General features: G+C 43.7%; 1 protein-coding gene across 1 annotated transcript in view; it reads left to right on the top strand.

The window, feature by feature from the left end:
• The first annotated feature begins 2,244 nt into the window (after nucleotides 1-2,244).
• LOC139458614 (streptococcal hemagglutinin-like) overlaps nucleotides 2,245-16,445 on the top strand; it is a 71,214-nt gene continuing 57,013 nt past the window's right edge. Inside the window, exons 1-8 of the mRNA XM_071240036.1 lie at nucleotides 2,245-2,492; nucleotides 2,586-2,741; nucleotides 3,689-3,895; nucleotides 3,989-4,144; nucleotides 4,862-4,941; nucleotides 11,957-12,169; nucleotides 14,146-14,415; nucleotides 15,551-15,769. Coding sequence (XP_071096137.1) covers nucleotides 2,245-2,492; nucleotides 2,586-2,741; nucleotides 3,689-3,895; nucleotides 3,989-4,144; nucleotides 4,862-4,941; nucleotides 11,957-12,169; nucleotides 14,146-14,415; nucleotides 15,551-15,769 — 1,549 coding nt within the window. The remainder of the gene's footprint in view (nucleotides 2,493-2,585; nucleotides 2,742-3,688; nucleotides 3,896-3,988; nucleotides 4,145-4,861; nucleotides 4,942-11,956; nucleotides 12,170-14,145; nucleotides 14,416-15,550; nucleotides 15,770-16,445) is intronic.

Here is a 16,445-nt window from a genome sequence, read left to right as displayed (position 1 = left end):
GAGCAACACTATAAAATCGGCATTCGTCCGGACTAGTACAAGCAACCACACACACATACACACACACATGCACGCACGCACGCACGCACGCACGCACGCGCGCGCGTGCGCGCGCGCGTGCGCGTGGATGTACGTCGCTATATGAGTGAAAAGATTTTGAACGCGACGTTAAACCCCATTTCAAACCACCTCACCCACACATTATGACGTCAGTAAACTAGGTTACATTCAGCCATGTCATGTGTATGGACCAGACAATCCAGTGATTGACATCATGAGCATCGATCCGTGCAATTCGGATCGATGACATTTATCAACCAAGTCAGCGAGCCTGACCACCCTATCCCGTTAGTCGCCTTTTACGAGAAGCATCGCCTTTTACGGCAAGCATGGGTTGCTGAAGACCTATTCTACCCCGGATCTTCACAGGCCCCGTGTTAAAATAGGGCCAAGCAACATATGGCAGTCGTAAGAGGCGACCAAATGGATCAGGTGGTCAGGCTCGGTCACTTGGTTGATTTCATATCAACGTACGCCGACTAGGGACGATGCTCATAATACCAATCACTGGATTGTCTGGTCCAAACTTGATATCGCCATCATATGGCTGGGATTTTCCTGGATACGGTGTTAACCAACAACAGACAAACACGCACGGGGGACATGAAAACACCTCGAAGAATGTACAATATGACACGTGTAACTTGAGATTATATGAACTACCCGAGGCTCAGACATTTGATGAAAGCAAAATATTCTTTAGTAACAGACACTACTATCTTGCGTTAGTTCAGAGACTGTGTTCATTGTAAACAGTAAACACCCTTCTTGGGTGACAAATTAAAAGGAGACTGGGGTTTTGGATGTGACGTTCGTTGTATCAATCTCATGTTTATTTAGATCGTCTTTTCTTTGGATTAAGTTTACACAACACGTCTGAACTAAATGACCACAAAGACATCACAAGGGTAACACGATAAGACTGCTCATATGCTACTGAACCGGTTGTTAACTTGAGTTGCCTAGTTTATTTGTAAACGCAATGGATGACTCATCCTCGATAATCAAGCTGTATTTTAGCTCCATTCTGTTATAATAAATATACCAGACCCATTCTGTTGAGGTCAGTTTTGTCGGAAACAGTTCTTTTATTAATCGCTCTGTCAGCGTACACTCAAGGGGGCGAGAAATGCAGTGTCAAGTTAAGAAAATATAGATGGAGACGTCACTTCTCAAAGGACAGTTTTCTGTCAAATAAGTCCAGGGTGATATTCAGAATGAAGACATCATATACCAGGTAATCGAGGATATGGGTGACAAACATTTTACGTTTTGTTTTTCTATTCTTTCAACATCGCGAAACCGAATTACTGGGTGGCCAGCTATCTAAAATCAACAATTAATAACGACATTGTCAAACAAATCTGGTTTTCGTTTCGATTTGTATATGAAAGAAAATGTTGGTTATCGTTGGTCGCCTGGCAGTAGGAGAAAGGAGAAAGTGAAAGTGAAGGGAGACGGGTATATTGTAGGAAGAGAGAGGAGAAAGAGGAGGGAAGGGAGACGGGTATATTGTAGGAAGAGAAAGGGAGGAAGGGGGGAGGGAGACGGGTATATTGTAGGAAGAGAAAGGGAGAAAGGGGGGAGGGAGACGGGTATATTGTAGGAAGAGAAAGGGAGAAAGAGGAGGGAGGGAGACGGGTATATTGTAGGAAGAGAAAGGGAGAAAGAGGAGGGAGGGAGACGGGTATATTGTAGGAAGAGAAAAGGAGAAAGAGGAGGGAGGGAGACGGGTATATTGTAGGAAGAGAAAAGGAGAAAGAGGAGGGAATGGAAGGGAGACGGGTATATTATAGGAAGAGAGAGGAGGGAAGGGAGATGGGTATATTGTAGGAAGAAAGAGGAGAAAGGGGAAGGAAGGGAGACTGGTATATTGTAGGAAGTGAAAGGGAGAAAGAGGAGGGAAGGGAAGGGAGACGGGTACATTGTAGGAAGTGAAAGGGAGAAAGAGGAGGGAAAGGAGACGGGTATATTGTAGGAAGAGAAAGGGAGAAAGTGGGGAGGGAGACGGGTATATTGTAGGAAGAGAGAGGAGAAAGAGGAGGGAAGGGGGATTGGTATAGTGTGAGAAGAGAAAAGGGGCAGGGAGACGGGTATATTGTAGGAAGAGAGAAGAGAGAGGGGGAAAGATGAAGGAAGGAAAACGGGTATATTGTAGGAAGAGAAAGGGAGAAAGAGGAGGGAATGGGGATGAGTATAGTGTGGGAAGAGAAAGGGGGAGGGAGACGCGTATATTGTAGGAAGAGAAAGGGAGAAAGAGAAGGGAAGGGAGATGGGTATAGTGTGGGAAGAGAAAGGGGGACGGGAGACGGGTATATTGTAGGAAAAGAAAGGGGAAAGGGAGAAAGAGGAGGGAAGGGAGACGGGTATATTGTAGGAAGAGAAAGGAGGAAGGGAAGGGAGAAAGAGGAGGGAAGGGAGACGGGTATATTGTAGGAAGAGAAAGGGAGAAAGGGGGAGGGAGACAGGTATATTGTAGGAAGAGAAAGGGGAAAGAGAAGTGAAGGGAGACGGGTATATTGTAGGAAGAGAAAGGAGAAAGAGGAGGGAACGGAGATGGGTATAGTATGGGAAGAGAAAGGGAGAAAGGGAGAAAGAGGAGGGAAGGGAGACGGGTATATTGTAGGAAGAGAAAGGAGGAAGGGAAGGGAGAAAGAGGAGGGAATGGAGACGGGTATATTGTAGGAAGAGAAAGGGAGAAAGGGGGAGGGAGACGGGTATATTGTAGGAAGAGAAAGGGAGAAAGAGGAGGGAAGGGAAGGGAGACGGGTATATTGTAGGAAAAGAGAGGAGAAAATGGAGGAAAGGGAGATGGTATATTGTAGGAAGAGTGAGGAGAAAGAGGAGGGAAGGGGGATTGGTATAGGGTGGGAAGAGAAAAGGGGCAGAGAGACGGGTATATTTTAGGAAGAGAGAGGAGAAAGGGGGAAGATGGAGGGAGACGGGTATATTGTAGGAAGAGAAAGGGAGAAGGAGGAGGGAGGGAGACGGGTATATTGTAGGAAGAGAAAGGGGAAAGGGAAGGGGAGGGAGACGGGTTTATTGTAGGAAGGGAAAGGGAGAAAGAGGAGGGAAGGCAGACGGGTATATTGTAGGAAGAGAAAGGGAGAAAGGGGGAGGGAGACGGGTATATTGTAGGAAGAGAAAGGGGAATGGGAAGGGGAGGGAGACGGGTTTATTGTAGGAAGAGAAAGGGAGAAAGAGGAGGGAACGGAGTTGGGTATAGTGTGGGAAGAGAAAGGGAGAAAGGGAAGGGAAGGGAGACGGGTATATTGAAAAACAGGAAGGGAAGGGATACGGGTATATTGTAGGAAGAGAGAGGAGAAAGGGAGAAAGGAGACGGGTATATTGTAGGAAGAGAAAGGGAGAAAGGGGGGAGGGAGACGGGTATATTGTAGGAAGTGCAAGGGAGAAAGGGGGGAGGGAGACGGGTATATTGTAGGAAGAGAAAGGGAGAAAGAGGAGGGAAGGGAGACGGGTATATTGTAGGAAGAGAAAGGGAGAAGGAGGAGGGAGGGAGACGGGTATATTGTAGGAAGAGAAAGGGGAAAGGGAAGGGGAGGGAGACGGGTTTATTGTAGGAAGGGAAAGGGAGAAAGAGGAGGGAAGGGAGACGGGTATATTTTAGAAAGAGAAAGGGAGAAAGAGAAGTGAAGGGAGACGGGTATATTGAAAAACAGGAAGGGAAGGGATACGGGTATATTGTAGGAAGAGAGAGGAGAAAGGGAGAAAGGAGACGGGTATATTGTAGGAAGAGAAAGGGAGAAAGGGGGGAGGGAGACGGGTATATTGTAGGAAGAGAAAGGGAGAAAGGGGGGAGGGAGACGGGTATATTGTAGGAAGAGAAAGGGAGAAAGGGGGAGGGAGACAGGTATATTGTAGGAAGAGAAAGGGGAAAGAGAAGTGAAGGGAGACGGGTATATTGTAGGAAGAGAAAGGAGAAAGAGGAGGGAACGGAGATGGGTATAGTATGGGAAGAGAAAGGGAGAAAGGGAGAAAGAGGAGGGAAGGGAGACGGGTATATTGTAGGAAGAGAAAGGAGGAAGGGAAGGGAGAAAGAGGAGGGAATGGAGACGGGTATATTGTAGGAAGAGAAAGGGAGAAAGGGGGAGGGAGACGGGTATATTGTAGGAAGAGAAAGGGAGAAAGAGGAGGGAAGGGAAGGGAGACGGGTATATTGTAGGAAAAGAGAGGAGAAAATGGAGGAAAGGGAGATGGTATATTGTAGGAAGAGTGAGGAGAAAGAGGAGGGAAGGGGGATTGGTATAGGGTGGGAAGAGAAAAGGGGCAGAGAGACGGGTATATTTTAGGAAGAGAGAGGAGAAAGGGGGAAGATGGAGGGAGACGGGTATATTGTAGGAAGAGAAAGGGAGAAGGAGGAGGGAGGGAGACGGGTATATTGTAGGAAGAGAAAGGGGAAAGGGAAGGGGAGGGAGACGGGTTTATTGTAGGAAGGGAAAGGGAGAAAGAGGAGGGAAGGCAGACGGGTATATTGTAGGAAGAGAAAGGGAGAAAGGGGGAGGGAGACGGGTATATTGTAGGAAGAGAAAGGGGAATGGGAAGGGGAGGGAGACGGGTTTATTGTAGGAAGAGAAAGGGAGAAAGAGGAGGGAACGGAGTTGGGTATAGTGTGGGAAGAGAAAGGGAGAAAGGGAAGGGAAGGGAGACGGGTATATTGAAAAACAGGAAGGGAAGGGATACGGGTATATTGTAGGAAGAGAGAGGAGAAAGGGAGAAAGGAGACGGGTATATTGTAGGAAGAGAAAGGGAGAAAGGGGGGAGGGAGACGGGTATATTGTAGGAAGTGCAAGGGAGAAAGGGGGGAGGGAGACGGGTATATTGTAGGAAGAGAAAGGGAGAAAGAGGAGGGAAGGGAGACGGGTATATTGTAGGAAGAGAAAGGGAGAAGGAGGAGGGAGGGAGACGGGTATATTGTAGGAAGAGAAAGGGGAAAGGGAAGGGGAGGGAGACGGGTTTATTGTAGGAAGGGAAAGGGAGAAAGAGGAGGGAAGGGAGACGGGTATATTGTAGGAAGAGAAAGGGAGAAAGGGGGAGGGAGACGGGTATATTGTAGGAAGAGAAAGGGGAATGGGAAGGGGAGGGAGACGGGTTTATTGTAGGAAGAGAAAGGGAGAAAGAGGAGGGAACGGAGTTGGGTATAGTGTGGGAAGAGAAAGGGAGAAAGGGAAGGGAAGGGAGACGGGTATATTTTAGAAAGAGAAAGGGAGAAAGAGAAGTGAAGGGAGACGGGTATATTGAAAAACAGGAAGGGAAGGGATACGGGTATATTGTAGGAAGAGAGAGGAGAAAGGGAGAAAGGAGACGGGTATATTGTAGGAAGAGAAAGGGAGAAAGGGGGGAGGGAGACGGGTATATTGTAGGAAGTGCAAGGGAGAAAGGGGGGAGGGAGACGGGTATATTGTAGGAAGTGAAAGGAGAAAGGGGAGGGAAGGGAGAGGAGAAAGAGAAGGGAAGGGAGAGGAGAAAGCGAATGGAAGGTAGACGGGTATATTGAAGGAAGAGAAAGGGAGAAAGAGAAGTGAAGGGAGTTTGGGTAACGGAGTGGGAAAAGCATAGCATAGGACGAGGGATGGAAAATGAATACTGGAAAGACAGGGAAGAAACGGAGTGGGGCGGGGTAGGGGAAGTAGTTGAGAAAGGTAAAGGACGATAAAAGGGGAAAAAAGATGATAAAATATATGTGAAAAGGTAGGCGAAAAATAAAGGCTAGAGGGGAGGGGAAGAGGGTGTGTGGTGCAGACAACAGTAGAAGGGGTTTCTGCCTCGAGATTAGTGCTTAAGATCCCTTATCTTTCTTTTGGAGTGTCTGTCAATATTCACATGAACTCGCATGGTGGGGAAAGTTACAAGGCGCCTAATACATACAACAGAGCAGGTATTTCAAACAGGTAAACACACTGCCAGGTCATTGACCCCGACATTTAACGGGTCGGTAGACGAGCGGGTTGTTTATCCACCCGACATGATTGTTACTCGGGCTGGGCAGGGACTTCTTTCAATGATCATCATACACGCTTTGCCATACCGATTCGGCCAAAATAAGGTCACGGTCACGCTTTGGAAGTCAAGGCTCACCTGCGTTGTAAATTGATGATATTGCTTGATGTTATCGCATTGTAAATTGTTTGACTAGTAGACAAGGATTGCAATGCTCGAACACTTTCTATCCTAGATGCCTGTTCTTGTTAAATGTATTTTGCAGAAATATGAGGCTATTCGTATTATAGTGTGATTTCTCTTTGATCAGCTTCAGTGTGGCGGGTGGTTGGAAGTAAAGGAGGCGGAGAAAGAGGGGATGTTAAAAGGGTTAAAAAGTTTATTGCACTTTCAAAGCGACGTGCATGCACGTGTGTGTGTAGCTGCTTGTACCAGCCTCACTAATGCACTAAAGGAGGCTCAAATGACTCCCCAGGCTCAGACGACTCCCCCGTCATAGGCTCAGATAACTCACCAGGCTCAAAAGACTCCCCCATTTGTTTTGAAGAATACAAATGTTTTGACACTAATTGTGCCACAGTCTGTGAATGTCGTACACAAATAATATATTTTCGATGATACAGCACAGTATTTTCGATGACTGCATTCCATTTATTTTAGAGATTGTAAAATTACCAGATTTTTTGCATAATAAGATTTTATGTGATAAATTTGAAGGACATTATCAAGTCATTTTGTAGAAACTTTTTAAATACTGTCACACATCAGCAACTTTATTTTCTGACATAATGGCTGGATATGATGTGATATTGGCGCTTTACTGCAATATTTGTTTAACTTAGAAAAGATGTGTATTCATTATTCTGTTTGATTTACTACCTTTGTATTTCAAATAATACTGCACCTGATGTTTGATTGTAATGTCTGTAATATTTTTAAGAAAGATAATGATTATATTGGCACTATGACCTGTTTGACAATCTTATTTCTTCAAGTAACATGTAGATATACATGCACGATCATTGTGTAATAAAATTAATGGAAATTTATATTTTTAAAGCATATGAAAATAATTACTTTACCTTATGTGATATGTTAATGAGTTTCCTTTATGAGGTTATTTTTATCGTCAAATTACCTTAAAGTGTAGCTTACGTGTGCTTTGTGTTCAGAAATTAATTCTTTGTGTACGATGTCGGCGCGGTCATTGTTTTATTTGGTAAAAGGTGGTTGATACACTTATATCTCTTGAAACACGAAAACTAATCGTCTTGTAAATTATAAATATATTATGGGTTTTATTGATGTTACCTATTGTTTTAATGCAGCGCCTCGCCAATTACAATACACTAAATCTCGGTAACTGTGCATTATAAACTGTGAGTAAATCAGATATATTTACCAACCAGGTACAATGCCAGAGTTTAACATGAATACCCCACTCACACACAGACTACTGACTCCCAATCGACCAGTCCTTGTTTCAGCCCCCATCACACCAAACTAGTTCTCAATACGTTCGTGGAAATGTTGTCGAACGGGCTCAAACTGTGTATGAACGTAGTGGACGTAGTAGCAACTATTGAGAGTCTTTTTACGAACTTCATGGACGGGCTCGGACGGGGAGGGTGCTCTAGAACTTTGAATCTGCTCAAAATTTTATCCCGTCCTTCCCGTTTTGCAATAAGTCGGATTGACAACGTACTAAAAACGACGTATAACGAACGGAATTGCCGTACGTAGAACCTACTAGGGACGTGTTTCGAGGTGGTGCAGTCGAACAGAAATTTCAGTGCGTGTGCACACCGGTCGGGCCGACTTCTCTTTGGAGGCATGAAGTGTAAAGCGCGGAGCCCTAAACGTGAATGAAGACTGGCTACAACGCGCTCGGTATCCATAGGAGTCGGGCCAGGACGGGCCAGGACGCGAGTACTCACGCACTTGGGACGACATGAGGACGTACTGCGAACGAGTTGGTCGGGTTAAGAATTTGTTAGAACTGGCTTGGACGCATTGTGAACGAGGTAGAACGAGGTTGAACTGGTTAAGAACGGGTTCAGAACGGCTACGGACGTGCTCGAACTGCTCCGAAACGTTGTCGGGATGAGGTGCACTTTTACACGATATGAACTGGATACAAACGGACTGCAGATTGGCCAAAAACGAGATTAGAAAGAGATCTAGATAGACGTATTGAGGACTGCTTATGAACACACTAGCATCGTATTTTACGCCAAACTACGCGTTCTACCGTGATCACAGCCCGTTCTAGTATTTGTTTTAGAACGGGGTAGAACGTGGTAGAACGGGATAGAACTACTTTGGTGTGATGGTAGCATCAATGCCGAGCGCCGGGCAGGACACGAACAAGAACAAGTAATCTTTTAATGTGTTTTGGTTTGGCACTCAGCATTATTCCAGCTATATGACGGCGGTCTGTAAATAATCGAGTCTGGACCAGACAATCCAGTGATTGATATCATGCGCATCGATCCACACAATTGGGATCGATGACATGCTTCAACCAAGTCAGCGAGTCTGACCACTCGATCCTATTAGTTGCCTCTTACGACAAGCAATGTCGCCTTTTACGGCAAGCATGGGTTGTTGAAGACCTCTTCTTCCCCGGATCTTCACGGTTCAGTATGGATTTGAGAATATAGAAATAGGTAATGTATTTTACCATAGGTCTTCCTCGTGGATAGTTATTTCATTTAATACAATCTTTCTCCATTTTCGCCTGTGCAAACGTTGTGAAATACATGATGAAGTAGGTCATAATGTAATCCTAGTAAGTTATTGTTATGAAAATAATAGAGTGTCGTAGATGCGCAGAAAACAATTTTAGAAATTGAAACACGTGTTGTTTCAGAGACGCCACAGCTGTAGTCTACATTTATCTATACAGCCAACCATGCTCCTAAGGCCTAGAATAGCAATAGTGGCAACAGTGGGAGAGCATTTGTCAAAACTTTGTACATTCCTGGCAAGCTAAAGCTTGGTGCTTTCATCTAATTCAAGATCTTCCCCATGTATAGGAGGTAGTAGTTCATAGACATAAAAGCTTGTTAAAATCATTCTTTTCTCTTTTTCAATACTTGCAGACAGACAGACAGACAGATAATTTATTAAAGTCTCACCTCGTTTGCTACAAATACTAAAATATTTACAAGGTATAACCATATCAAGGTGTAGCACGAGCCACTCTAAGCAGAGTTATGAGAGACTAAAATCATTGGGTAAAAGCGTATGGCATATAAATACATAAAAAAGATCCTAAAAACCGTAATAAAACTCATCGTAAAAATCATTTGTATAAAGCCCGTGTTCGTTCTAATAAAATTCGGTTGCAGGTTTTGGCAGATGTAAAAGCATTTCTGGGCTGGAAAGTATAAAACCTGGCTTCTGGTTATCACAGAAATCGGTAAAATCAGGACAGTGTGTATTGCTCTTTGAAAGTTGGTGGCATCTGTAAGACTGGTACTGTGGGCAGTGTAATAAAACATGTTTGTCATCCTCAATAATTGTATCTCTGCATACATAACAAGTTCTTTCTTCAATAGGTGCATGCTGATGTAATCACTACTGTTTAGACCAACAGAGAGAAATAATAGTGCGCATTGCTTTGTAAAGCTCTCTTTAGTTTAAATTAATTTAATTTAAAAGAAAGATAACTTTGTAGAACAACACCCGCATATTTTATATCATCAAACAAAGGTATGTCATAATCTCTGAAGTAATAAGCATGCGTACACAATAACTGCTTCTTTTGATGAAACAGCAATTTTTCTTTTCGATGCATTACTGAATAATGGCAATATGGATGCGTAATTAAAAGCTGTAGTTAAAGCTGTGTAGACCCATAGGGCTGTACCTAACAAGCGTAGTGTCATCAGTATATAACACATATGGTAAAACTAACATCTCACTGCCGAAGCTCAGTTATGAGGTCATTTATGTATACAACAAAGAGCCAAGCTGAGATAACTCTACCCTGACCTATACCTTGTCTAACAGTAAATACGTCAGCTTGCTCTCCCTTATACTGAAGTCATGCATACACGAAAGTATAACACTGATGTAAGAGAGACCACATTTTACCTCTAATATCAAGATGATAGAGTTTTACGAAGAGACCCCAATGTTACATTCGATCAAAGGCTTTCGTGTTATCTAGAAATGCTGTGTAGAAACATGATCCCCTGTTGACATAACTTGTACACATTTAATGAGGGTAAATAATAGAGACATGACAGCACCGTGCTAAAGGCAAATTGCAACATATCGCAAAAATGACAAACATTTCGGGATGTCCACGTTTCTTATATTTCAAGGAGAATTTTATCAAAACGCTTACTAAGGCAAGATGTTAGTGTAATACCTCTCTAACTGACAGGGTTTGATTTACCGTTTTACCCTTATAAATAGGGTTATGTATTCTGCACAATCATGAAATATTATATTGCTCGTAATTAACAGCAGGCAAGATACTCATATCATGATACACGAACTAATTGTTTTTAACGCGTTTATTATGTCTCATGTGAGGGTGGATGGGGGATTAAATACATGTTGCTGTGCTTGCTATGTTTGTTGGCATGCCGTGAAAGGAGATTTTGCTTGTCGTAAGAGTGCGGTGTTAAACAACAAACCAACCAACCAACCTTATGCTATATGAACTCGCCAGAAAAGTTTATTATAACTACGACCCATTTACCCAATTTTCTTGTTACAATTCTCTATACAACGTTAAAACACAAATCTACACATTTTACTGTTAGCATTCTTGCAATATATATCACAATATATCACAGAAAAAGATATTTTCAAATGTTTTTACATTGGACAGTCACTTGAATTTTTTTTTAAAAATAACATATTAAATTATCAAGTGAACACGTTGTCAATGTATACAAGTAGGTGGTGCTGTGTTTGTGTTGGATTGAGTATGCTTTTATGCCGTTTCTAGCAATATTCCCGTAATATCACGGCTGAGGACACCAGACATGGGCTTCACACACTGTACCCATATGGTGAATCGAACCCGGATCTTCGTGGTGACGAGCGAACGCTTTCACCACTTAGCTATCCCACCGCGCTGCTTCTATATAAATCGTAACATGTTTTAGTTCAATACATTGATTGATATGACATGCAAGCCGGTTATGACAATCATTAAAAAACATAACTACGCTAGCAGCACTGATCATGGACGTTGAAATATGGGACCATTTACACAAGATTCACGAATGATCAACTACAAATTAAATTAGATTACTGTCGAAACACTGTGTGTGCAATGGTTTGAGACATGATGTGGATTTCCATTGTCCATGCTTGTTTCTCGAGAGGTGCACGTTCAACATGTCCTGCTGGAGCGTCGTTGCATAACACTGTCTGATGGGGTTGGAGGCTTGTGATGTTTCACAGGGCTCTGTTGTTCAAAACGCTTGCGATTTGTCAACATGCTTGAGCTTCACGAGATTAAATCATTGTACACACTTTCAGCTGACTTGTCACTGAACACATTAATAGTCCCCGGGCACGTGCTTGTTGGCTTGACTGGGGTTAAGGGAGCAGCCATTTGATTTTCGGGGGAGGGTGGTAACTTTCTCAAATAATAACCAAGGCCCTCCAAGGGACACATGTGCCATTTTATTGTAGACGGTATGTAGTGAATAGTATATTCATGTTTATGTATAAGTTGAAAAAAGTAACTCAACTCCTGAACATAAGTTATTCTGATCGCAAACCAAAGTCCCCCCCCCCCCCCCTTTAAATCAAATGGTTGCTTCCTAAGGGCGTACTATATAACGTGAATACTTCCAAAGCTGCTCGCGCATGTCGTTTATCGCTTCGCTCTCCAAAGTCTCTCATCGCAATTATTATTATTATCAGCATGTTCAATTTCTTAAGTTCTCTAGGTTTGACTCAGCAGGCCCCGCAGGCCCCACCGGCTCCGCAGGCCCAGCAGGTACCCCCGGGACCACATGGATCGCAGGCTCAGGCCCAGCAGACACCCCAGGCCGGGAACCGGACTTCGTCGATGTCGTCGACGTCGTCAACGCCATTTGTGACCCCGATGACGACCACACCGGCGACCACAAGACGGACAGCAGTGGCACGTCATCGGGGGGCGACACAAATGAATGTGAGTAAGCACAGAATGTTTTATTGAATATTCCTGCCTCAACCTGTTCGATGCAGGCCTACACATTCTATGCAGGCCAACTCCGACTTACTCGCATGTGTCCTATGTATATAATGGCTGTGTTCTTTCAAAATTGGGTGAGTCAGAAAGGTTTTTACGCCGATTTAAAAACGACGTGCACAAAATATATCAACGTGTGGAATCGAACATCAGCTTAGACGGCAGGTGGCTAAAACCTCACATCAAAGGTTAATGTTGTATCTCAACTCCGTAGATGGATGCCTAAGATATCAGTCACTTGATTGTCTAGTCAAGCCTCGATTATTTGCAGACCGACGTCACATAGTGCTGATTTCGTTGTTAAAAGACGAGTAAATAGTTTGTAATTCTGTATCGTGTACATAAACTTTGGATATATCAGTATTATAATTACAATTTGCTGACATCTTTTATTTGTTTGACTGGCAGCTGGTTCAAGCTGAGGTTATCCAGCTGCGGGAAGAAGTCCGGAGACTCCGGGAGGAGAACAGGCTGCTTAAAGTGGAGAACGGGCAGCTGAAGGCGAATGTAAGTCAGACACCTATGTGAACAACATAATAGTATTATGATGGCGAGTCCCCATGACGTTGACAATACAATGTGATACGTCTTGTCTGCACAGTGACGTTGTTTGTTTTGTTTGTTTCTGGTTTAGCGACACTCGGCAGTATTCCAGCTATATGACGGAGGTATGTGAATAATCGAGTCTGGACCAGACAATCCAACGATTGACACCATCTGCATCGATCTACGTACTTGGGATGATATGCATCCTCCAAGGCAGCGAGCTTGACCAAAACCGTTCCCGTTAGTCCCCTCTAACGACAAGCATGAGTTGCTGAAAACCTATTCTCTTCATGCGTCTTATGATGGCGAGTCACAGGTCGTACAGACAGTGTTGGTGATACGACTTCTGTCTGCACATTGCAAATACGTTGTGGACACATATGAATAATTTGGAACAGGTACATGTGCACATAATGACGTAGTACATTGATGGAATAGTAAGAGATTGTTAAGAAACGCGTGCACATGCATTTGTATTCTTGTGGACATGTACTTCGGAATCGAGCTAAGGCAGAATGAAGGGTCTCACATTCAGTTCATGACTTTTATTGATGTCTAATCACCCATGAAGATCCGGGTTTTAATAGGTCTTCAGCAACCCATGTTTGTTGTATGGGGTGGCTTTGCTTGAAAAAGGCGACTAACGGGTGAGGGTGGTCAGGGTCCATGACTTGGTTGATGCATGTCATCGTATCCTAATTGTGTGGAGCGATGCTCATGTTATTAATCTGTTCCAGACTCAATTATTTACATACCGCCGTCATATAGCTGGATTATTGGTGAGTGCAAAGAAACAAAACATTCTTTAATCTCGACCTGTTGGTATTCCGGGTAAGAATATAGGTCCCGCGCAACTTTGTTGTAGGAGGCGACTTTATGGTCGGACGGTCAGGCTCGTATATATGGTTCATTGCATGTTATCGTATATCAATTGCGTGGATTAATCTCTTGATTGTTTGGCCAGATTCGATTATTAATATATTGACCTCAAATAGCTGCAATATTGCTGAAACAAGAGGCATAAAGCCATACTCACTCACTGCACATGCCGTAAAAAAACAATTTCACCTCAAGAGTGCGGCGTTAAACGTCAAAATATATCTAGGCGTTGTTTAAGTGTCGGGTTTAAAGCTGTTTTTTTTTTATCAAGGTCATATATTGTTAAATTATACAAGCATACAATTCCCTGAAAAAACAATGTTTTAGAGTTGGTAACAAACGTGCTTATTGGGGAAAAAACATTAGTTTGGACCACCTAGAGTTTTCTGTCTTCATGCGATATACAATATTCATAACGAGCAAGTGCACCGTCAGTGTGTATGTATACACGTAAATAACGCCAGCTGTTTACATTACTTTATTTCCCACAGTCTCGCAGCACGTCAACGCCCTCAGCAACGCCCTCAGCAACATGGACAGCACCGTCAACAACGTCTGTAGCAACATGGACAGCACCGTCAACAACGTCTGCAGCAACATGGACAGCACCGTCAACAACGTCTGCAGCAACATGGACAGCACCGTCAACAACGTCTGCAGCAACATGGACAGCACCGTCAACGTCCACATCGACAGCACCGGTACCAGTGGCAGGAACGGCAGCGACTTCTGTCACAATGGCGACCCAGACTGTGCCAACAGTGAGTGTGCTCAAATTCAGTTAGTTATATATAGTATAGTATAGTTATATAACTCACTCTCGCCACATAACCTAACATGCCTGAATTAATTGCCCTTGACCACCATCGGATATTCTGTATCTACCCCGACAAAGACAACCCGTGGGAATGCCGGGTTAGAATTATTAGTGCCCAACACTCTGTTCAGGGCGATGTGGTTGATTGTGTCTCAATGTACCCCAAAGGCTTGGACCGTTCCTCACAATATCGTTTACAAGATTGCCTGGAGCAGATTCGATTATTTATAGGCCGCCGTCATATTGCTGGAATATTGCTGAGTTTGGCGTTAAACAACAACAAATCTATATAAACACCACATGTGGTAATTCCGGTCACAATAGGCCCTGTGTACTTGTACAAGCAGATTGAAATTTTCATTGGGTGGTCAGGTTCTCACCTCGTTGCTTGTCATCCAACCCGATGGAGCTGATGGTTGATGGTTTCCCTGTATATGCGGTTTGCCGGGTAACTTGTCCACACTTCACCGGTCGTCATCCAAAAGCTAAATGCTGCATGTGACGATGCAATTATGCCATAATAAAGTAGAATTCATCTCTCCTAAATATCTGGGTAATGACTGCACAAGAAAATGTAACCAAGAATTAAATCTACGTTCAAAACTTCTTTGAAACAACACCGCCCTCCAAACACCCAGTCCAGTCGTCTAAGGCGCCGCGATTCGCTGTGCAGAGTTGCGTCCCTTGGACAAGCCAGAAACCTATGATTGTGGGTTCGAATCCCGGTTCGCCCCAATTATGTTTCTAGGTTTGTCAGCACCATACCCGTGCTCGGGGGTTTCACCGAAGTGGTAAACGTCTGAGACCTGCATCACTTCGGGCTTTCCTCCCACATTAAGCTGACACGCCGTGATATAACTGAAATAATGTTAAAAGCGGCGTTAAACCCAACTCACTCACTCACTCACTCCAAACACCCCCATCCCATCAAAGAAACAAACAAAAACACACAAAAAACAAGCAAGCAACAAGCAAACAAGCAAACAAAACAGGACTCCTCACATGTCAGTTATTTATCTCTTTATAACATACTTTTGCACTGTACTTATATTTGCATTGGGTATTTTTCTTTCACTCAGACACAAGATTTGAACCAGAGAAGGGCGGACAGGCGCAGGCAGAGGAACGCACTGAGGTTGCAGCAACAGCAGCAACAGAGACAACAGCAGCAACAACAGCATCGGGCAGAGCAACACAGATTGGCGAGAGAGAGGCAACAACGGCAACAACAACAGCAACAGCAGCAACAGCCGTACCAGGAGCTGTTGCGTCTTTTGGACGAAGCTCAGAGGACTTCGGTGAGATTATATTTCATCATCTGTTATTAATTGAGATTTCATGCTAGTACTGACTTCCGTACACAAAGATTGTAGAACTTCTGGACTATCAAGGACCGACTTGCATTTTGCCATACCTCCTTGATGCAATTACATTAGTCACTCCTAATGCGCTGTCAATCCAATGTGACATAATACGTTATACTGTTAAATTGTCATAGACCCGTGAAAATCCGGGTTAGAATAGGTCTTCAGCAACCCATGCTTGCCGTAAAAGGCGACTTTGCTTGTCGTTAAAGGCGACTAACGGGAACAACATGGATGTTGATATGATTTATTTACTATATTCCTGATAACAGTGACTGCCCCTTAAACTAGATCCTGATTTCACATTGAGCTGATACTTCACCATAATACATATATACTCGGACAATATACCCCATGCCACTCTCCACCATAGGAACGTGATATATGACTTATAGCCTTATCATATATATTCCTGGTAAGTAGCACTCTAACCCTTGGCTTGGGCGGTCGGGTAGCCTAGTGGTTAAAGCGTTCGCTCGTCACGCCGAAGACCTGGTTCGATTCCCGACATGGGTACAATGTGTCCTCCGCCGTTAAATTGCTGGAATATTGCTAAAAGCGGCGTAAAACCCTTGGCTAGAGTAACAATATGATAATTTTTATTTTCATT

This window comes from Haliotis cracherodii, unplaced genomic scaffold, assembly GCF_022045235.1.
Source record: "Haliotis cracherodii isolate W230 unplaced genomic scaffold, xgHalCrac1.p SCAF_13, whole genome shotgun sequence".
Classification (NCBI taxonomy): domain Eukaryota; kingdom Metazoa; phylum Mollusca; class Gastropoda; order Lepetellida; family Haliotidae; genus Haliotis; species Haliotis cracherodii.
This window is presented reverse-complemented; position numbering and strand designations above follow the sequence as displayed.